The sequence below is a fragment of the Athene noctua genome, chromosome 6 (assembly GCF_965140245.1).
Source record: "Athene noctua chromosome 6, bAthNoc1.hap1.1, whole genome shotgun sequence".
Lineage (NCBI taxonomy): Eukaryota > Metazoa > Chordata > Aves > Strigiformes > Strigidae > Athene > Athene noctua.
Genome location: NC_134042.1, coordinates 24,059,227 through 24,083,873, shown reverse-complemented (window position 1 = coordinate 24,083,873; position 24,647 = coordinate 24,059,227). Strand labels below are relative to the sequence as shown.

General features: G+C 36.0%; 1 protein-coding gene across 6 annotated transcripts in view; it reads right to left on the bottom strand.

The window, feature by feature from the left end:
* Positions 1–24,647, bottom strand: part of NPAS3 (neuronal PAS domain protein 3) — a 612,152-nt gene that overhangs the window by 161,501 nt on the left and 426,004 nt on the right. For all 6 annotated transcript variants that reach the window (XM_074909196.1, XM_074909198.1, XM_074909200.1 and 3 more), the window contains one exon: positions 23,969–24,058. In XM_074909196.1, the coding sequence (XP_074765297.1) occupies positions 23,969–24,058 (90 nt within the window). The remainder of the gene's footprint in view (positions 1–23,968; positions 24,059–24,647) is intronic.

Sequence of the window (24,647 nt, the reverse complement as noted above, 5' to 3'; positions counted from 1 at the left end):
TTGTAAGAAGAGTATCAAAATAATGTGGAACTATAAGAAGGCTTTATTAAACAAACATTTGGTGCTCAGAACGCTGACTTCTCCTGTGCTTCGAATTTGTTTCTGATTCTTGAACTAGCACTGCTTGAAGCAAAAGTTACAGCTTTGTCAAGTGATAAAGCAACAAGACACATTAGCCTGCTTCTGTTAAGAAACTCCTAACCAAAACAAAACGAGGACTTCTCAATTTTGTGCATGCTGTATCTCACAAAATGTCCTAACACATTCTACTGATTCCTACAGGGAATTTGTTTAAATTTGTAAGTGACTGCTGTGTGCTTTGTCAAGACAGAAATGTCACCTTTGTTGCTCTTCATGGCAGGATGGTTGTGCATGCTTTTAGTTCCTTATTGTCCTATCTGTAAAAAGAATTAATGCACCTAATAAATGGAATAATTTAATCTCAGATTTGGTTCACTTACAATATCTGTTCCACAAAAAAATCTTGGGCACAAGCAGTTATACATATAAGAACTGTTACTGCTTTTCTGGAAAATAAAGAAGCCAAAACGAGCAAAAAAAAGTCACATATGAATACAGACAAGTTATGGTGGCAGAGCAGGAACCTACCAGTAAAAAAAAGAGAAGGTGAAACAGCTTTAAATGCCAAAACTTCTAGAACGAACTCAACATAACACTGATTCTGTATCTCTTTCATCTTGTGAATAATGTTAGGAAAGAATGGGCTCAGAAGAATAAAGGGACATACAGAAAACTGAAGGAGCAAGAAAACATCTGTAAGTGCTTCTCTGCTTTACTAAACTGGATCCCCAATCTTGAAGTGTTCAGATTTAGATACATATCTTGACACTGAGATAATGCTCAGGACTCAGGCTGTGCTTATACCCATTGAATAAGCATGCCCCAACATGTCTTTGCAACATAGGTGGTTCCCAAGTATCACCACGTGGTCAGTGTCTCTTATAAGTAAATAAGTGGTCTTCTTTTAGAAGTAATAATTTTGCACGTTACACTTTTGGAATCCTATCCTTGATCAATGAAATAACTTTTAAATTTCTGTTCATATTAAAATAGGAGACTCAGCAGCTCCTGTGAAGTTTCAAGACACATTTGCAGTGAGGAGCTGACTCCAAACAGAATCATTGTTCCTAAGCATCTTAGACAGCAGTAGTTCTCAAGAGATAGAGCTACTGGGTCCATTAGGGTTAATGCCTTTTTGACTGCATAAGTCTTACTAGGCTAGGAAAAATATGACATGGAAAAGATCACTGTCTTTTTCTCCCCTTGCGGCGCAAATACAGCTATCTGAATCTGAGCATGCTCCTTGCTGAGCAGGTCAATGAGAGAAATCATGAGCTGAAGAAATTAGAGTAAGTATTAATTCTGTCTGCACTGACAGCTAAACAGCTCTCATCAGCTGAAAAATTAAAGCCATTTAGATACTGAGTAGTGCCCCAAGCACTCTGGTTTCCAGCCAAGACGTCTACCATTTTACTTACATTTATTCCCAAAACCACAGAAGCGGTAGTGTTTACTATTGCTCATACCTCTATTTCAGCATGTGTTTGAGGAACTCAGATAGGAAGGTAAAGGAAGATACAGGATATCCACCACATAAGGGCATTTGCTTGGTCATGGATGAGAAGCTGTTTGGTAGAGAACTGAGGTGATGTGTTTCAGAGGCAAAAAATTCATCTATTTCTATGTTGTGACTTATTTCAGTGTCAGTATCTGATATATGAGGTAAGCATCCTTGAAATCAGCAGATTAATACCTCCATTGCCACCATGCTTATATTTGCATGCTTTCATGTTGGAATGCTTGCAAGTAACAAAATTTTTCAATGATTTCTGGTTAATACTTCTCAGTCTCTGAAACGGTAATTTTTAAGAGAAAGAAAAAAAAATACTTTTATAGATTACTGCTTAAGGTCTCTTCTAGAGTAGTAATTCATCAGAAGCCACTGCATCCCAGCTATTCTGGTTTTTTACTGCTCTAAGTAAAGGGTGAAGAACTGAATGAAGTGTCTTCTGGAAAAGCAAACTGCATACTCTTTTGTGTTCCCTGCATAAAAGAGAAAGTGCAGCCTGTGTCTTAAGATGTGGCAGACCATTTCCTACAGGGAAGTAAGGGGCTCATCTGATACCAAAATGGCATAATTTTTCTTTCAATGGCTAGACTGCGGGATGTAATCCAAACTCTAAACTGGCAGGGGGGGTTGGAATGTGGATAGTAATGCTGATTTGATAGCTGAGCAATGAAATCTCCTGTAGGTTAGTTCCCGTGAAAGAACTAATAAGGGCACTTGTTTTCAATCACAGATGCTCTCTGCTCAGTCCTATTCTGAAGTGCTTTATTCAGAGTTTCCCCAATCAATATTTTGACTTTGAGAGGCAGAGCTATTAGAGGTTGTTTAGCTTGAGAGCTGGAATGCCAGGTCTTGAGCCAGGCTGCCCTCCTCTACCGTTTGTCAAAAGAAGGCCAGAATAAAAAAGAGCAGGTGGAAAGAAACACAAACATTCCTACCCTAACTGATAATCTTATTTTCTATTATTTTATCCTTTGGTAAACATATCTTCTAGGTTTAAAAACATGTAAGACCAAAGCACTGAAGAAACTTAACCATGGAGAATACGGTCATGGTATCATAACTTCTTTCTAAAATGAGCAACAGTTTTCTGGTTATTGGGTTCTGGAATGCCACTTTCCCTGTCCTGGAATGAAATTCGTAGCAAACTCAATTATATTCCATCGACTATTACACTGAGTGATTACCTAGGACGTCACAATTTGGATTTTTGCATCGGACTAGGAAGAAAATATAACAGGATGGGAATATATTAAAAATCTCTCTTTTCGTTAGGTCTGATAATGGATTTTTAGGTATCTTGGGAAAGAATTCAGCTTTAATTCTAAGTTGTAAAATTATTTTAACATGACCTATGAATGCCTCAAAATCTGTTTCAAGCATTAGTTTGGGTTTGTTTTTTTTTTTTTCTCCCATGAGAAAAGTAAAAAAACTGTTCTACCAAGCACAGTCATACTATCTCACCACCGTAGAAAAATTACAGAGGAAGGCTGCACTTCTCTGCAAATCAAATACTTCAGAAAACTTTACTGTACAGTGTTTATTACTTGAATTCCCAATCATAGTGGCTGACTGCAACTTTATAATCTGTTTTCTGTCTCAAGTATGCAGCTATCTCTTTTGGGAAGATTTTTTGTATGGCATCTTATATTTTGTTGGATATTCTTCATTTGGGCTACATATCCTTACAGAAATTCTGCTTAATTTGCATAAGGGTTATATACTATTTGATTTTACTTCATATGCTTTTAAGATTATTATTGCCTGTTAGCAACAGTTCTTTGTCTTCCAAACGCTACTCTTCACAACATATCTTAAAATATTTGCTAGGAAGAACAAACAAACAAAGAAAAATATCTGTGGTTTAGTACTGTTCATATCTTGAAGCCAGAAGTTTCTGAAAATCATCAGTTTGGCAGTCATACATCTATCTGTCCTTCTGTAGCTTCCACTATTATAGGCAACTATCTAAAGACCTTTTATAAATATGAAATAAGAAAAGAAGAAAGTTCTCTTTTACTCCAGATGCTTGTTTTATATTAGTACAATTTTACATTAGTGCTTGTCACTATTTTCTTCTCACTTCATCCTTTTGATATCGATCATCTGCTTTTGATCTCACACTGAGTAATGACATTGTTTTCTCAATGTTTAGGGTGGAGCTTTAATGCAAGCTATTTTTTTAGGACTGCTTGCTATCAACACAGAAGCCAAACTGAGCAGATACTGGTTACTTATTTGATAAGAAGGGAAATAAAGATTGAATAAGCATAGAGCAACATTTTTTTTTTTGTACAATCAAAAAGATCCTTCTCCACCTTGCAAGGGGAAACAAAATATCAGATAATGAAAAAAAAAAATCTTTTTAAAAGAAATAGATGCTTAAGTGGTAGATACAGAATTGTAACAGACAGTTGATATTTTCATTAAACTGGTCTGTTTTAAATATTTAGTTGTTTGTTTGTTTAATAAATTATGTCAGCATTTTTTTTGTTTTAGTACATAGCAATTCTTTTAGTAGTACAGACTGCAAGTTTCTTTTCAAAGATAAGGTGATTTTGCTTTTAGTAGGAAGACAGCCAAATAAGTCACCTGTATATGCCAAGCAGAAACTCTACAGTCACCAATTTACTTTCTCTCTTGATTCAAAGTAGGTGTATTTGTGTTGCTAACAGTAATTCCCAATTCCTGTTGGCCAACCCCGTACGCATCTGACTGATTATTTGTTTAGTAGCACTCAGCACACTGAACAGGGCAGGTTTGTTCTGCTGAAGACTTTATTACCCATCTGCTGCAAAGCACGGCTGTGATATAATTCATTCTATTTACCCTAAAACAACAACAACAACAAAATCACTTCTCATGGGTATGCAGTGTTATGAGGGGGAAAAAATAATTTGACACTTCATCTTTCAATGTCTTTTGCCAGTACTCAGGAAAAAAATATGCAGATATAGTCCTTTCATTAGAACAGCGCAATAAAACTAGTGTTTCTTCCCTGAACATATAGCACCAAGGAGACATCCCAGCATTTGGAATATACTTATTTCTCAACTACAATTAACCAGTTGATATAACTCATTCATCATTTGATGAATTTTATGTTCTTTCTTTTACAGACTGTTTTTGGTAGTTCTGATTTAGTAGGGCTTTTTCCTTCCATCAGGCTAAAGTGCTTTATTTAGGGGTTATTTTTGTATTAAGCCCATGTAAATGGTTTCACTAGTATGTAAAATACCCAACAAAAACATGCAAGTACTCTCCCTTCAAAATCTTCCAACAACCGTTGATCTTACCCAGTTATAAAACAGGATGCCAAATGTTTAGAAACTGCTAAACAGATAGATAAACTGGAGTGTGTATGTGTGTGTGTGCATGCTTGCATGGAGATGAGGGGGGGGGGGGGGGTGGGGGTGTGAGGAGAAAGAACCTGAATAACAATGATTTCAGAAAGCAGAGGTTAGAAAGAAACATGCCTTTAAACAGTGCACACAGTTGTACCTTCCTTTCTGTATTTAGACAAAACCAAACTGAAGGTATGTGGGAAGCTAAGCATGGTATATCAATATTTATGCTGCTTGGAATTTACAAACCAGCAAGCTCCTATGCAAATGTTAGAGCTACATAAAGGAAACATTGTTTTCTGCACATCATGCTTCAAGTCTATATGCTCTAAAATAAAGATTTCAAGAATATACTGGCCTTTTCGAATTTTTATTTTATTTAGAAAGCTGTCATTTACAAGGCCAAGCCTCTACTCAAAAAACTCCTGTTTTAATGATGGTGCATATTATTTATTGCATGTACTAGCTATGAATACATTATTTCAAAAATGCTTAAAATTGGCTGAAAAATCTACAAGCATTCCCTTCCTCCTGTATAGCGATTAACTCCTGTTCAGCAATTTCTCTGTGCGAGACACGGAAATGAAACAAATAACACATTTTTCTTTAAACTGACATAGATGGCTATTAATTTCTAAGCTCTTTTCCATACTCAGAAACAATAAATTTAAGAATAAGATTTTCTACAAATTCTGGACAGTTCTGTATGGACAATTTTCAGTTCTGTCAACTGAAGCTAAAGTAATATTCCAGTGTCATGTTTACAGACATCTGTGTAGATGCAAAGTCAAGTTTGGACAGCTTTGATTTTGATAAGGTGCAGATATTTTGATGTGAAGGATGACTACCTTAGTTTGAAAGCACAAATGGATTAAAATTCTTCATGAGCTGGGAAGAAATGGAAAAAGGTAAGGTTCATTTCAAAATAAGTTTTCTAAATACCATCAGACACTAATTAAAACAACAGTAGCCATATTTGGAAAGACTACACCCTCTAGTATTTTGTTTGTGCCAATAACCTGTGAAGACAGCTCCACAAGATGAAAGAAATAGAAAAAACAAGCCAACCCCCTGAAAAACCTCACAATTCTTGTAACTGAAAGGGAAACTGAACTTAAAATGTATAGATGCAGCAGAACCCAATAAAGATACTTTCTGACTATTTGGTAAACCCAAGACAAAGCTTCTCTTGCTGCTTCTAGTTTTTGCAGCCTTAATGGTAACTACAATGATTGGTCTGACTGTTAAATGGTTACAGTCATAGTTTTAGTGGTATGGCTCCTCAGAGAGGCAGGAAGAGCAAAAAGTAGAGGGGGAGAAAGGTGGGTCTTCCTGAGGTCAATGGCCAAACATTCATATCATGATTTTCTGATATGAATTCAAGACTCATGAGGCTTCTCTTTGTGGAAGAAGTGAGCTTGCAATCATCATCAGTTCAAGAGTATTAACCCAAACACAGATTCACGATGGATAAAAATGCTTACTGTCATCTCTGCATTTGTGATTGTGAGGGGAGGGAACTTTGGGCTTTTAATTCATAGGAAAAAGCATAACACCAAATCTTTGAAACCCTCTTAAATGTACATTATAACTTTAATGACTGTTAAGCATCACAGTTGTCTTAGTAGCTTGGAGATAATAGTCGCCTTTTAAGTTAAGAAGGTGAAAACTGTGATATAAAAATGCATGGAGACCTTGAGAGTGATTTATTAAACAGAAATCAGACGGTTTTGCTGTCAACCTGCTGGAACTAAACCTGAAACTGAAATAAAAACATTTTAAAAAACCCACTTCCTATAGGAAAGAAACATCTAATTCTCTTCCTTTCTTTCCATTTCAGGAGAGATATAGGGAATGTTTTTTTTAGTTTGTCACACTTAAGTCTGCAGAAACTCTAGTAATTGATAGCTTAACTATTTCCAAATGCAACATGAATTGAATGTTCCTTGAAGGAAAAATGATTCCCTTTCTTGTTATCATGGGATTATTACAGTTTAGTAGAGTTGTAATTTTAATTTAAAAACGTAATTTTCCATAATATCACTTGTGTGCACAGATTAGATTTGAATTACTAGCCAAAAGTTCCTGTTACTATTGTAATTTTAATTCACTTTTTGACAGGTAAGAACTTGAGCATCTGGCACCAGCTGTAGAAATTGAGAAGTCACCCACTCTCCTGATATTTCTTTTTAAGATAAAATGACCTGAGGATATTTTTCACAACCAGGTATTGAATTCTACCTGTCCTCTATAGAGAAAAAGATCAGAAAGCTGCATCTTTTGCCCTCAGTTTTGCCAGTTTCATAGTGAGGTCATTCTCCATTCTTTATTTGTATAAAAACGTTTCAATACAGTACATGACTTCAAACATGTATCATGTGTTGTGAGAGTGTCTGGACAATGGGAAATGGCAAGTAATGCAGGGCTTGGGGCTCAGTTTCAAATTTATCATCTAGAAGCACATTCTCAAGTGGCTGACTAACATTATCTGTCTCTTCTTCCTATAACTAAATACATCCATGTGAAAAGCAGCATAATGTGCTCACAAAACTTCCACTTCCATCCGCCTTCCCACAATCTTAATTTTATTTATTGAAATTTCCCCCTTATATTTAGCGTACACAGAGAAGTTATTTTGCACTGCCACCACTGCAGGAGCTTTTTAAATGATTCAAGGAAGTATAGCTTTCATTTAGGTTTGTGCCCTCCAGTCTGTTTATACTGGTCGATACACTTGTCTGAAAAATATAATGGATTAGCACATCATTCAACAAACTAGTCAGAAGGCAAGCTCAAGGCGACAGAGACCAAAAAGTAAATTACAGCCAGTAGTAGGGACAGGCCATGCCTACAGCTAGGAAACATCGTATCAGTACAAACCAGTATTCTGTGAGAATGTTACTTGAACTGAAATGGGTGAAAAATTTACACTGAAATATAATAAAACAATCAACTCTGTGATTTCATACAAAGCTATAAATTGTACAGTTTATGACACGTAATGCAAAATCTGATTCTCACAAGCAGTGCGTGCTATAGACACACCTCCTATCAACAATAGACATTATTGCTCTGTAAAGTAAAAGGAGTATTTGTCTTCAGTTCTTTTTGTATCAGAGCTTAACACATTTAAGTATGTGCATAAGATAACATGCCAAAAAGCATGTTGTGAAAAGACTGTGAAAATGTATTTCATATAGGTAAAACAAACACACCCAAAGATGTAATACAGCCTCAAAAGATGGAAAGTCATTCCTGTTAGCAAACAGATAACATTCAAGGTGAAGTTCAGTAGCTAGAACTTTTAGTAAATATATGTAAATAGTTAAACTCTCTCTGTGTGATCATTGTGCACTGTTTTTCTTTTTGAACCTCCAGACGTTGATCAGAAAACCAAAATCAAATAATTTTCTCTACTTATATTTTAAAACTTTGTTATTTGCAACAGATGCCTTAGTTCTGTGATATGTGAATTCATTCCCATTTACAAAGATGTTGTCATACAGGTTTAAGGATATCATACCATTGTAATACCCTTCAGAAAATTAACATAGTGGTTGAAATTCACTGCTGAGGTAGATCCTTTAGCTCAAAGAGAGGCACATAAGGAAGAGCTCTGTGTGATGTGCTGGAAGCTAGTAATCACACCTTATGACTATCAAGTAAAATCTTGATAAGAATTACAAACAACCTAACAAATACATCAGCAGCACAGAATGAGAAACTACCCATCATGTGGCTTCCAAAGTCACCACACGGTTATTCTGAGCACCTTGTCTAGGATTCTGGGAGAAGAGAGTACGTGACACAGAGCAATGGTATCTGAAGAGAATTCCCACGCTTTTTAATTCATGCTTGCTGCTCACTGTGGAGCCAAAGGAGCAAATGGAAAATAAGTGTTTATATTTTGGATCAGTGATTGTTTAATCTAGGTTATTTCTGCTCAGGGACTGTGTCAAGCCCTTACCCCATGAGGAAACCTTTTGTTACTTTATGGATAAAATCAAATGGATTTGGACTCAGTTCTCTGCATCTGTGTAGTATAAATCTAAATCTCCTGAAGGGAGAGGTGTCAAAGTCGATCCTTTCCAAGTTGTGTGCATACTGAACTGATAATCAAGTTTCTATTCCGGTAATGAGTTGCTTTGCAAAATCACATTTACATTGGGATATGTCTATTTCTCATTTGTCTATTCTTACACACTACTTCTGGGACAGCAATCTACAAAAACACTGAAACGTTTCTTGTTTTAAGCAAAGATCCCAATTTAAAAATGTAATGCCCTATCACAGCTGACGACACAATGCTCAAATATGCTGAGCTTTCAATTCAATATGAAATCTGCCTGTTCCCCTGGCATGGGGCCAACAAGAGACTGACAGGTTTTGACACATTCTTCCCTGGTTTCTTTGTTTCCTGGGCAGGGGCTATTGTTCAACAACTACTATTTTAGCTCTCTAGTTACAGTTTCAAAAATTCAGATGGTGTATATCAATACTTTAAATATATACAGCAAGAGCCACTTCTACACTTGAGTAATTCCTTTCAGTATAACAAATCAATTAAACATTGAGCCCCATTTCCTACTTTTATAAGCACATGTAGCTTCACCTTTATGACCGGCCAAAGAGCCAAGCAGACACACATGACCTGTGCACTGACATTGGGAGTTTACAGAGGTAAACAGGGCATAAAGAAACAAAGCGGTAACACCCAATATCAATGCGTTTTTGCTACTGAAATAATGTAAATATTGTGAATGCATGTTTTTGGTCATAATTTTTCTCTCCAGAACTTTTGCTTTTGGTGAGACTGCCACTGATGTTAATGAGAGTTCACACAGTTCAAAAGTCCAAGCTCCAATCTCTCAAAGATTTAATTGAATAGCTTTATACACATCATTAGTTTCACAGCTTTCAATAAGAATTCTTGTGTGCATGTTTGCAGGATCCAAGCCTTTGTTACAATATATTCATCTTCTATCCATACTCTATTTTATTACAAGTACAACTTGTAGCATTACCTTTTGTTATCGTTGTTTAATACTTATCACTCAGAAAACTCTTTTCAGTTCCTTGTCTCATTGTCAAATTCACCACTATTTAGAATAAATTTTTACAGGACACATATCTGTTTCAGACTAAACAATTAAAAAAATCTAATCTAAGGCTCAGTCTAGACACAACAGCATTTTTTTCCACTCATGTTAAAGCAGAAAGATTTCGTTTTGAGGAGTCATCATACTCCCATTTCTATCAGAAAATGGATTTGAAACTGGCAGATAGAGTTGTCTTTATACCAGCAAGAGGCTATTTCCCATCCCAGTAAAAGTGCACTGAAATTTGTCAGAGTCATATGCCACTGAGCAAGAAACTGCTACTTAAATGGATCAATACAAACCTTCTCTCTATTTACTTCTACAGTCTACAATGCCCTATGCTTATGATCAGGGGCCAAGTGTGTGATCTGTACAGTCACCCACATGATTAAGGTATTGGTGTGATACTGAAGCTGAAGAATTGAGACCCAAATAAGAGACAGAGACCACACCAAAGCTGTGCATTTCTGAACTCCTTTTCTGCTCTTGGACCCTGTAAGGTGTAGATAACTCGATGGGCTGACTACCTATGTCTAGCATGCAGAGTTTCAGGGTGGAGAAGAAACCACAAAGCTGTGGGGGATGGGAACACATGCTCCTGCCACACATTAAGTGTGAGAAAGGGGACAAATGAATATAAAAGTTTGTCTAGAGGGATTTCAGTTTCAATGGCCAAATCTTACTAGCCTCCATCCTTGGCAAGATGACTTCAACCTTTAAAAGCCAACAGCACTAACCACACTGCATCATCACCCAGTAAAACTAAACATGCTCTAGCCTGCCACAGCTCTTCAGGATACTCATGGCCCAAAGTCAGAGAACACATGTACATGCTTAGGGCTGTAAGGCTGCAGCTGGATATTCCTTACTTCTTACTGTTGTGGGACTGGGACAGCGTAGGACAGAGGCAAAAAACTTGTCAGCATAACCTTAAGACTTCCCTTTCAATAATACAGACCCATACAGATTCACACGCACAGATGTATTATATATAAATATATATATGCATGCATACTCCTAGCTATAGAGCTAATTGCATCTGTAATGCATCTTGCATTTTGTCATTATACTAGAGCATTATACAACACAACTAACAATTAAAAAAAAAGCTTAAAAGCTTGTCTTTGTAATAAGTATGACTATTTGGATTTGTTTGGGGGTTTTTTTGTGGGGGATGGCTAATCTTCAACTGTTAGCATTTATAAAAGGGTAACAGTTTATATTCTTAAAGTTTGGAAGGTGAAAATATTCATCCCTTGTAAACTATGCATTTCCTTCCATTGCAAAATGAGATTCTCATAGTCACCAGTCTCATTAAAAGTTAAAACTGTGTCTGCTTAGCATTAGCAAGGAATAAAATGGTAAGAATGAGGTGTCTATGAGAACTATAGCTATTGACATCATTGACCTATAAATACGTCCTCTTCAAGTTGATATACAGCAATTCATTATCCCTGTTTTGATATAATTGCTATTACTGAAAGCCCTTTGCTTTCAAGTGTTAATACAACTGCAGTTCATATTTCAGATTATCTGCCAAAAAGAAAAAACTAATTTCTAAATATTTGATCATAAAAGTTGTCTTCAGCTTTTACACAGATAATTTAGTCAAATAATATCAGATAATCTTAGAGCAGATTTAACAGGCAATTGCTAGGGACTCCATCTAAGCAGCATCCATTTGCACTTATATAAATGTACTGAATGTGTAGGAAGACTTTGACAGCTTGCCATATGTGATTTCATTCTGTAGCCTACCTACTTTACCATCAAAAGTTATATCCTTTGAAGCATTGCCAGAATTACTTTAGCCCAGTAGATATGCTAGATGTGCCCTTTAAAAGCCATATCATTTCCTTTCTACTCTGACTAGTTCAATGTAGCATCTGCTCAACTAAATTCCTTTGAAGGTTAAAACCAAAAAAACCCCTGTATTACAGCTCACTAAGATGTCCAGTGTTGAATGAAGACCATGGATGCAAGAGAATAAATACAAGTTAAATGAAACTATAAAAGAGCATCAGAAAATTATCAGCTATCATGGGAATATCATAATCATACACACATGGAATAAATATTTGCATTTCAGGATAGGTAAGCGTTTTATTTAAAATAATAATAATCCCTGAATTTTATACTTCCATTCCATTATGTTGATTGTTTATATGCAAATTCTGATATTGCTGTGACATGAGTGCTAATGCCATAATAAAGGATATCACACATCAGCAACTTGATTCAAAACAGCAAATATAAGCATGTATGTATAATCTCCTTTAAAATCTTTGGGTTTTACAGTTATTAAAAACAGTTTTTAAAAGACTTTTTTTCACAGCACCTTCCCAGGTGTTCTAGACGATAATGGATAGTCCATATCATCTAGTATCACAAAGCAGTTGTGACATTTTAGCAATATCTTCAGTTTAGCTTTTATAATTTCTACAAATGCTATTTAAGATTGAAGGCTTGTGTTTTTACTAAAGAGCTGAATGAATTCCAGTAATTACATGATTTTCTTGTCTGCTCAGTTGAAAAGGTTTCAAAACATATTAAAATGGCAGTGTCCTTTCCTAGTCTCTTGAAACCCTGCAATGTCAATTTTAATTAACAAGCTGTAAAAGTTACATTTTTATATCTAGGATTTTTTTTCCATTTTCACTTATTATTTCACATGAATTTGCATCCTCACTAGGGATGTTGCAGACTTTGCTAATCTGCAGGGATTTATCACAAGAACATCATGAGAATGCAGACCGGACTGTGTCAGAACTAGCAACATCGCTATCCAAATTAGGTACAGCACTAATGTGCTTGTACCGGTTAAATAGCTCCTAACCACTTAGAATGGAATAAGCATGATTTGTTTTACCTCTGTGTATTTTAGGGGCCTTCTGTCAGATCTTTCTTTACAGTCACAAGTTTATATAAACCAAGAGAAGTGTAATGATATCAAAAGAGAAGAGGAGAAAAAAAATAGTATTAAGGAACTGGCTTTGATTTAGCCAAACAAAACATCTGGAATAGCCTTCATCAGCTTGTCCTATTTGAAGTGTACAAAATTCTTTCTGTAGACTCATTTCTGCCAAAATGCAGGAAAGATAAATCCTTAAACTATCAACACACATGAAAGAGAAGCCCATCTCAGTGGAGATCTCTCCAGAAACTGGAATTTGCTTATGTGCATTCCAGTGACTGAATTACTTTCTATTTTCAATTCTTCCTATGAATTGCCTTCTCATGGGAAGGCACTGTACACTTAAGCAACAATACATCCCAAACTGAATTTGGGAGCTAACAAGGAAGACAGGCTGAATCAGAAGAAGATGGGAAACAGATGGCTTTAAAATAAAAATATTGTGATTTTTCAGCCCTCCCAAACATGCAACTAATCAAATGTATACCTATCACAATAGAAAAAGTTTTCCACTACATTGTTTTAGACAACCACTCTGACCCTGAAGATTGTCAGGCCTTTGGAATGCATCGTTCTCAGTGGTTAGGCACTACAATATCTACACAACAAATAAAGTTGCTGTAAACAAAGTATGTAGCATTTACAATTAATGTAGGAATCCTTTAAAATGCATTAACAAAATGTTGCTTCAGCTTAACTAAATCTGAATATATACATTTGCAGACAGGACAAGGAAATCAAGCTCTCATATGACCAAAATACTTAAAACACGAAACCAATTTAGGAAACAAAAAAGAGTAGTCATTCAAAGTATTAGTTGCTTATAGGAACAGAGGGATTGCTCACTAACTTCCAGAAAATCTCTTTGTTCCCAGTGTAACATAAGCACCATGTTGATGATACACAGTAAAATGAGAACCATTCAAAATCCTGTGAAATCTTTACATTGCCTTATAGGCTGTGGATCAGACTTGTGACAGGTCAGGAGAAACAAATGCAGGAGGGAAAGCTACTGTTTCTCCAACTGCGTTAATGAGTTTTAAAAATGGAAGCATCTCTTCCTATAAACTTTTAAGTCATGACTGATACATGCTGCCTCAATATGTGGAAAAGGGAAATGTTTACCATATTAATCATATCTTTCCTATGCATATATTACAGAAGTTCCACAAGAACACATGGATAGCTCCATTGTCATTCAAGGAATGTCAGGAATGTATATGGCTTTGTATTTACTACTTATGCATGAGTAAGTGCTGTCCCAAAAGAGACATTTTTCTGAAATGCAGGATGAAAAGGTACAGACTACGCCTCACTATATTGACTACATCCTAATTCAGCAGTACTCAGCCTAGAAAATACTCTTGTCCCCCAAAAGACCCAAAGACAGATTCTTAAATACAAAATAATTAATATAGGTAATAATTCTATCATACACCTTATTAGTACAAGGCCAGATTTATTAATACAAAGGCTTTAAAAGTTATCTGGAATGCAGTATGAGCATGATACACCATATTAGTTCATAGATCCGTGTGATCCCATTCAACTACAGAAATGAGCCAGTATTTTCCCTTTCAGTTTTACTGTTGCCAAACCTCACAGTTTTATTGCCAATCACATGATGTTTGATTGTAGCTTCAAAGGCCTGGCTGTAGAATCATGATATTCCCCAAAAGTCTCAGACATCTCTTAAATATAAAAGTACACTTTTAGCATTTGTGGTAGCCGATGGAAAAACAAGAGCTGAAAATGTAAAGCCATAAAGGCTGCAAAAGCCCCAGAATGTTAATAGGCCATTTAGACTATTGTTTCAATATACCTGATAACTTGAAACCAGTCTTACTATTTGAGTTGATGCTGGGGCGAGTTCTGAATATCAAGGGTTGGCAAAATTTATTTTGGTTGCTGAGGAAGAGGCATCTTCTCACAGCTCTGATTCTGAGTTGCTGAGCAGGGGCAGTGTGCTATGTCTCTTCTCTGCCTTCCCCTTTCTATCTGCTCACACCAGAGGCATTTCTTTTGTCTCTCTTGCTCAATTTTGATTCCCCTTCCCTCCAATATATGCACATGCCCTGTCCTAAAGAAGAAGATTTTTTTGCTCTTAGACATATTGCCTCACTGCTGAAGGAAGATATTTTCTCTCTTTTATTTCTGCCTTACATTTCTAACTCTGGACAAAGGAGGTTTATCACTTCACTCCTTTGCCACATGTGATCTCCTGCCTTTTGAAATGGAAAATGTAGTCCTAGTTTTCATCTGCATCATCTGGTGGCCAGTAGAATTACCTCTCTGCTGCATAGCTGGCTTTGGCTATGCCAACACTGCTAGAGCACGATGTGTGCTGGGATGGTTCCTGATGGCAGACCCTGATGGCATAGCTTGTAACAGGGCATTAAATTGGCTCTTCTATGGATTCACCTGCAGAGGGTCCTTCTGTGGCAGTGCCATGAGAACAATAGGTAAATAACTTCCAAGGGAAGCTAAGTTACTCAGTATTAATACAGGTAGTTCTGAAGGTATGAGCAAACACCAGAAAGAACTTTTGATGTGAATGCTCAGCTGAGTAACTAAAACAAAGTACGGGTTCACAGCAAGCCTGACAAGTTTTCTGATGCTCTTTTTCCCTGTCCACTAAAAGCAGAAACCAATCTGGGTACATTCCCTCTCATTGTAACTTTACCAGGAAGCTGCTGTCAGCCTCTGTGCAACGGAAACATGGACTCAGACGGTTCAAATGCCAGAAAGAAATACAGGGAAACATGAGGTTAAAATGCTAAGGCAGCATAAGTCTTTGTTAATGCTGAAGATGAACGGGGAGTGACAAAAGAATATAGATTAGCACTGGAAGAGCAATAGCACATGGATATATTGTTTTGAATTTCCACTACAAACCTTGGGGATTAAGCACCATCAGCCTTTGACTTGCAGGTTCTCTGGGCTAGATGCCACACCAACTCTGCAGTGAAGACATTCTCCACAGAATTTGGAATGCTTCTTCTCTCTTACCAATCCTCTCTTCCCAGAAGAGGATTACTCTGCTAACCCTGACTGAAAACAGAGCAAGTAAAGCCCCGACTGAGGCTGTAATATTACAAGATGCTGGCAAAACCAGATTAAGACATATCTCAACTTTGTTCTGAGCTGCTTCTTCCTGATCTTGTGCTTTCATATGCAACCCCTTAATTGGACTGGTAGAACTGCCAGTGAGAATTTGCAGCTGAAGATACCACTGACCTGATCTGAGTTTAAAATATGGGTTTTTTTTTAATTTTTGCAGGGTTAATTTTAGCCAAGATCCAGTCTCTGTCTGTGTTTTTAATAAATACAGGCACTGTTTTATTTATTTAATAACCTCAAGCTAATCCTTGAGTTTCTGTTGAGCCACCCTTTCTGAAGTGCTTGGAATGGGAATTCTGTTGAGTGAACTCGTACTGTTTCACTGCTACAAATCCTGAATCGTTTCATACATCACAGAACATTTGAGTCAGGGTTTTCACCTTCCCTGAATCAAGTGTGGATGTAAAGAGAATTAGTCTTGGGAATGAGTTCATGTTGTAAGCATTCAAAAGCATATTTTCTTACTATCAATCAAAACCTATTAATTATAGTTTATTTCTTTTTAAAAATGAAATTTTGACCACTTAGCAGTACAATGACTTTTTGACCTTACTCTTAAAAGGTAAAATATATTTTTTGAGTTTTTTTCCCCCATCTCTAATGTGCCAGGATAGCATGGAAAATATATTTATGCCAAATTTGTATATTTTGTACCAGTATCTGTTTTCTCCCCCAATCATTCCACAGCTGTTTGTTTTACTAAGTGACTATATATAGAATATTCTCCAACTTCCACATGAATATGCTACAATGCAATGCAAAAAAGATACCAAACTACTCTGTAGCTAATTTGGATAATCTGAATGTTAATTCAGGAAAACTCTTTGTCTTTCCTGACAAACCTAGACCAGCTAAATTGTCTTAACCATTTTCTCCAGACATTTTCTTAAAACAATCTGAAAACATTGCATCCACCAGAAAGCAAATGGTCTGGCTGCTAATGTTCTCGGTCTTATTTATACTGGAAACAGTTAACAGTTGCAATGAAAATACCTTATCAAAATCTTATTTTTAACATCAAATGCTAGAAATTATTAAGTGACATGAAAAGTCTTCAGCCTTTAAGCGTTAAACCAATGAGGCTATATTTTATTGCACAGAGAATCTGTGTGATTCATTTTAACCAGTGAATCCCTTCTGCATAAAGGCTTTCAATGTTTCAGCCTCAATGGCCGGTAAAGTATCTTCAAAAGAATAAATAAGGGGAACATGATTCTCATGTAAAATGACATTCTGGATTCCTTTAGTTAACTCAACAGAGAGCTATATTCAGCGGAGCCTGTAAGACAATACTGTTGGCAGTATTTAAATACACTGCAGAAGAATAAGCAAAACAACGTGATCAGTAACAATAAGTTAATTTCAAGTCTAAAAAATCAGTAAAGCATCACTATATATTGCATTTGGACTGACTACAAAGTGACAGTCAGAGGATTATTCCACAGATTTCTAATGCTGAAAATTCTGATGGCATTTACTAGCATAACCTTTCAACTCTGAGCACATCAATAGAAGCAGACAGTGGTTTGAAATATGATTCCTTGCAGATAGCATATCCTCATTCATCTGACTGTGGTGCTCTGTGCTCCATTGCACAAACAGCGGCTCACCCACTTCTGAGAGGACACTAATAAAAAAGGCATCAATTTTCAGCTCTAGTACTACTGTGATCTCTTTATATGTTCGACATCCAACATTAAATTAAAATGCTGTTATAAATCCTACTTTCTGAATCTGGAATGAGTGTTGGGTTTTTGTCGCATGAGACTGCAGCAAATCTTGTCAAAAGCAAGGAAGCACGTCTTGTTCACTCAGAATTAATGTTGTGGATGAAAGAAAGAGGTAAAAGAGGTTGAATATGGTGAACTGTGGGTGTCAAAGGCAGTGGGTAAAGCAGCTTTGGGGTACCAAACAGAGCATAACATTTGCTGCTTTCAATAAGTTCCTAATCAGTAATTATAACTACCAGTTACTAACTGCACATAAAAACCTGTTTGTTTGTTATATAAAGTACTTTAAAAAAACACTGCAAATCTTTAAATTCCTTTACTCTTCGCAGTTTGGGACAATATATTTCTCTGTGCTAGACAAAACCTGTTTTGCAATAACCAGATAAAACAGGCTAAGTGTTTTTGGATCACTTCAAGACCATACAGTGAAGGTTGTTACAGAGTGTCTATGCAAAATTATGCATATTGATGTTGATGTTCAGGACTTCTGTCAGCTTGCCATTTGCACTTGAGTTGTCTTAAAAGTTCTTGGGTTGGGATAGGGATTAAAAAAAAAATCATAAAGAAAAAATTATTAGGCACTGATGTGAAATGCTGTGACAGCAGGAAAGTGTTTTCATGTGCAAAAATAAAGCTGCGAACAGTGAGTGTGAGAAAGAAAGTGGGCAGGGTATTTCTGTTGTGTAGAAGAGTGCCATACGTTTTGAAGCCTTTCAACTGTGTCCGATAACCTCTAATGGCAGGTATCCTTTCTCCTTTAAGAGCTAAACTAAGCTACACTGAAAAGGCAATAATGGCTTCAGCAAAGATACTGTGTCTATAGATATTTTCTCTTGTTCCGTTCATTCATAATTATGAAGAAAAGAAACAAGCTTGGCTTTTTGGGGGTGGGGGAGTGCCTTGAAGAGTGGTTCAATATCTGGATCGAACAGAGGAACTTTTTCCCCCTAAGGATCCTGCCTGAAGAAACCTTGACATGCACAAAGTCAGAACCTAGACGAAGTTGCCCTGGTGAGAACGATAAGGTCACCCGTGGGATTGCTGAGATTATCTCTGTCAAGCACTTGGACAGCATGCAGTCAAATGATGCATCATGCAGTCATTTTCGGGGGGGAAAAATCAATTTCTTTACCAGGTCGCTATTTGCTTTTCAAAGTGCCCTTGTAGGCCTTCACCACCAAGCATTTATCAATTTAAATGTTGTAAATTGATAATGTGCCACTGTGCCTTGTACTGTTTCTGAATTATTTTGATACTTATACTTCCTTACTGCTCTCAAAATCTTCAGAGCTGCTCTATTTCAACAGAGCTCCCCCTTGCTCACTTCTTTTAGCATAAAAGAGTACATGAACTTTTTTATGCTGAATATTAAGAAAAAAAACTTCCTTAAAACACAGATGAACAACACAGAATTTGCCAGGTTTTTATTTACTAATTTTTAAAGGGGACAGACTATTAAATGTCATTGTAAGTGCACCAGTTTACTAAATGAGCAGAACTGATCATTCTACTTAGTAGTGTTTAAATTCAGAACACTAAAATGACAACAAAAATAGCAAGCTCTTTTCTCAATTGGCTATTGACTAGATCTGCTTAAAAAAATGTTGGGTTTTGTGTGAAGTTCCTGCCTTATGACCTTGTTTTTTTCTCTTGGATTCTTTTAATAATATGATTATTATTCAGATAATGGTACAGGGGAAAATAAGGTAGAACTTGCAGAAGGAAAGCAATTGTCAAGACTGCTTTATACTATTTTTTAAGCAAACAGAGCACAAAAGCAATCCTTTAACCATCTACTAACCTCAACCTAATTTGCATTGAAAAACAGGTAGAGCATAGTAGTTGAGGTTTGTGGTTCGTAAAAGCAAAAGAAATACATGGCAGTTGCAAAGCATTCTTAACCTCCAGTGATTTATTGGCCCTCAGCCAAGTTATCAGGGGAATCTAATTCTTCTTTATTATTCAAATAAACCACATTTGGCACCATGGTTCCTTTTCAGAATAGCTTCACAAATAGACTGAGTACTGTCATTTATTTGACCTTGTACTTGTGTGCTGTAGCTATAATTTTATTTGCCATTTCAGAGAACAAATGCACAGAAAGCCAAAATAAGGAGACAGGTTATGCTAGTACTCACACAATACATATGTAATATACCTGTTGGTTTTGCATGTTTTGTTTTAAAAAGGACAAAATCTCAACATTTTTTTTTTTTCTTCTTCATCTCTATTATCTCCTATTATGCCTGCAGCTGCACTGCTCTTTTTAGTGAGCTCTCTTTTCAACAGGCCAATTTGCAAACCTGGCCTGTGTCCTGGACAAGTAGGAGCAAAGGTAGGAAATATTTTACTTTAAGGTGTGGACCTCACAGAGGAGAAACAATGCATAACATCCTTGTTGAGTACAACTGATGGTGAGAGACGATTAAGAACTTGTTTTCCTGAAAGCAAAAATATCCTAGCCAGCTATTCAGCCCATAATATTTTCCATTAACCCTGAAACCTCGTATGTCTGACAATTCTACCCTTTGTTCTGGACAGATTCTTCTCCCTATTTGTTACTATTTGTGTTTCAGCATATTTTTGGCCTAAGTCTCAAACATAGAGACTTTGCAACAGAACTGAAATCTCTTAGGTAAGCACTCATTTTACCATCTACTTTTGAAATATCATCCCTTTTCTGAAAGCGAATTAGGGACTGGGTATTAAAAAAGATGGCAGTTACCCTGATATAAAAAAATTACCTGCTGACTTGAATATATCAGGGAATGGATATATATGAAGACAAAACATTTTACATCACTACAGAAGTACAGCGTAAAAAGCTGTTTGTATAGGCAAAAGGATAATCTACACCATCACAGGTCATGTTGTCTAACCCAGGGAAGAAATCCTGGCTGTATTGCATGTTTCTAGGCATGTCTGGGTCTTCCAACAAATACTGCAGTTCCTGATACTACTGAATACTCGAAAGTACATTGAACTATTTCAGCTTGCCTCAAGTATAATTGAACTATGACAATTTGTACAGACTAAGGATATAACTAGGAGATTTTGGCCCATTTCTGTTGCTTTTATTCTTTTCCTTCTCTTGCTCATTATCTTCAGTTAACTTTGTGTCTTTGCCTCTACTTGAAATTCATCTCTGTTCTCTGAAATTTCTATGATTGCAATTCCATAGCGTGCTCTAAAATCCACGTCTGCCAAACTAACTTAAAATTCTTAGTTAGCATTAGCTGGAAGATAAAGTGTTCAAAACAATACATATCTGTGGGTGTCTACATGCAAGGTACAGTCACTGTAATGTCAAAAGAGCATTTATTGTAATTTTTGTTTACTGTTCAAATATACTGTTATTTTTTGCCAGGAGTAACTTTATTATCATCATTGCCAGGCTACCTCCCAAGATATTGTTTTATCAGATTTCTTTACTATTAGCCCTGCAGCTATCTTAAAACATCAGCATCCATTTGTTTTGTACCACTGGCTCTCGGTGTTCAGAAAAGAGAAAAATTGGGTTCTGTGAGAAACTGTTTCACCTGCTAAGATCTGGTATAAGGACTATTTTCCTTCAACTAAGGGACATGAGATTTTACTTTGCAAGTACAAAATATATTGTATATTATTTCCATGCATACTAGTTAAAAAACCCCCACCAAACAATCAAACAAAGATAAAGTCTCTAAGAAGTCATTCATCTAGAAAGTAAGACTCTGAAGTCAGCACTTGAATAAGATGATTCAAATAAAATTGCTTATAAAGTACATCCAGACTTTCTAAAGTGCAAAATTACCTTGAGGTTCTATATATAGTTGGGGAGTACCAGGATAGGAACCTATCAATGTTTACCTGCAGCGCAAGAAATACACCACCACATGTATCACATAGCACCATTCCAGAAATCCAGAATTCACGAGTATTTTAAGATTGTTGTAGTGCAAACAGTAGTATTTCCAGTAGTTTGAGAAATGGTTTTATGGATATTCTTGCTAATATTTTTTGTAACAAATAACCTTTGAATTGTGATTTAGTAACAAATAGCTACAGCATTTCTTTTGTCATTATTGAGACCTAGCTATATAGTATTATAACAAGAGAACAATATATTAAAAATATAAATACAGTAGGTCTGAGAAATACAAAATGTCTCCATAAAGACAGAAGAGAACAGCAAAAAACAGAGATATTTTAGTAGATCTCAGAAGATTTCATCTATGATTACATTAAAATCCACAGTCCTGGTTCAGATTTTTGGTAGTTCTTCCATCAATACTTTCATTAGTGAATGCAACGAAATGTTTGCAGTGATATATCAAACACTGTAACATGCAAAGACAATTGCTTTATTTATCTGAACCCTTGCTTGAAATGTATCAAGATAAAATGTAAAGTCTTAACAACATGATGTAAGTTCAGAGTAAGGAAAGATATACCAATTCCTATAGTTAAAAAGACAGTTGCAGAAAATGATTTTAACAAGAGACTAGCATAGGGTTAAAGCCAAATTTTTCTTGAACAGATGATATTTCAGATGGCCACACTATTCCAGATGCATCAATTTCCTTGAAAATCCAATCCATATATGTGCATATGCTGTGCTGGCAGGAGGACTGACTGAAATGGCCAAAACCCAAGAGCTAATATTCTTTTGGCCAGAATAATGCAATTATTATTTTCCTAGCTATCAGTCTAAGCATACAGAGCCATCTGTTATGCAAAGCAAACATACACATCTCAATTACAGAAAATGCAGTTGCCTTGACAGAATTTGGATTACACCACTAACCAGGGCTGTAAAATTTGTTTTAAGCTAGTGTATAATGGACGCCTTTCAGGAGTTTCCTAATTAGCATTTACCTGCTTAAACTAATTATCCATCCTTCTTCTTTACTGGCTTATTAAACTTCGTTGGATACTATGCATAAAACAGATTAATATGAGCATAAGACAATAATAAACATTAAAGTTCCAATTCTTTACTGTATTAGCAACATGGTGGCGCACCAATTTCAAAATTTGAGATTCTTGATACTAACTCCCAAACAGATTAAGGCAGGGATTAAAGCCTATTACAAAACGAGGGACTTTAATGAGAGACAAGAATACTGATATGAGTTAGAAACAGCTCTGTTTCCATTTCTATCATTCGGTTTGCTAAAGCCAGCACAAAATAACAATTACTGAACTTATTACAGCCAATTGTTTGCATGTTCTTTGAGGAGTTAATGAACCTCTATTCGGATTCTCACCAGATAATATTTAAAATTATTCTTTTTCTGCACCAAATGTTAAAATTTCACATTTCACTGTTGTTGGGATACAGCAAAACTGACAGTTGCCAGCGCTAATAGTCGCCTCCTCATAGCAGTATGGGTCCCAATTTAAAGGAGCTGAAATAAATATTAACTCAGTTTTTCTTTTCCTCCTCAGGGTGACTGCAATAGAAGTAGATTATCCTACTCTGAAAATCATAATGCAAAATCTTTCTGCTGCATTTCTAAGTACAAGCAGAAATAAGCTATCCTTCCTAAACATTTCTGAATGCTGCAGGATTAGGAATAAGCATCAACAAACAACCTTCCCCTCACTTTTGTCCTGCTTTTTAATCTTTGAAAAACAGTTGTCAGCAATTAAATGAAAAAAATTATTTTATTTTATAAATATGTCTTTTCATATTAACAAGCATTTGTGAAAGTGGCAAAATGTGTCCTTGTTGGAACCCTCCCTGCAAGACATTTTAATGGTCTCTTTCAGCATTTCTTGACTCCAAATGACTCCCTGTCATCGTGTCAGCTCCCTGGATAATGCAGGGTACTCCATAAACATCCAGTAATAGGACACAAGGGAAGTACTATTAGTGTGTCCCTTTCCTATCAGGTATAGAGGTTTAAAGTTCAAAACAACTGAGAAAAGAAACTTCATTTGTTCTCAATAAATTAATAATGATCCTTCGTGGCAAAAAGTTTTCAGGCACGAGTTTGTCTTATCTCAATGTCTAATACTGATAGATATGTTTTTGAATTACTTCTCAGGATGAACCAGATGCAATATTAATTAACTAATTCAATAATCCATGCAAAATACAGAAACCAAATTGTTATTTCTTTGAAGAATGATAAACATAGGAATGCATCATACACAATTATGTTCTAGAATCGAAAGCATGTACTTACTTGGGACAGGCCTAAATAGATGGAGACAGTTTCTGAAATGTACAAAAATTTTCCTTCTTGATTTAGTGCAAATACAAATCCATCCAGGGACTACAGAGTAAGGAAAAAAAAAGTGAATAGATTAATTAAAAAATTCTAAATTCCAGATAGAAATAGATTCAAACAAATGCATCACTGTACAAATTGAGGAAAATATTCTGGTTTCTATGAGAGTGTTTTTAATTTGAATCCTTAAGACAATTCCTTTATATTTTGTCTTCATATTTACAAACAGCATATGAGTATATTGGAAAGTTCAAGGACTTATTACCATGCTTACATCTGCCATATACTGTATAAAATTGATCTCATTTGCATGACAGAAGAAATATAGAAAAAGGAAATGTTCATTTTTTTTACAGGAAGAAATAAATAAGGAAAACAAATAACTTTCCAATCAAATGGTATGTAAGAAGATTCCCCTCCAACCCCCAGAATCAAAGCAGAGAATTTCCACTTCCAAAAACTGAAAAAGAAAAAATAAAATTCTATCATCATTCAAGCCACTATGGACCTCAATAATTTGTTAATTAATTGAGGATTACACACAAACGTGCACGTATGCACATTCCCCCCCCCCCCCCCCCCCCCCCTTTTTCTTTTGTGAAATAACAAACAAAGCCAATCAGCAGATTACTGT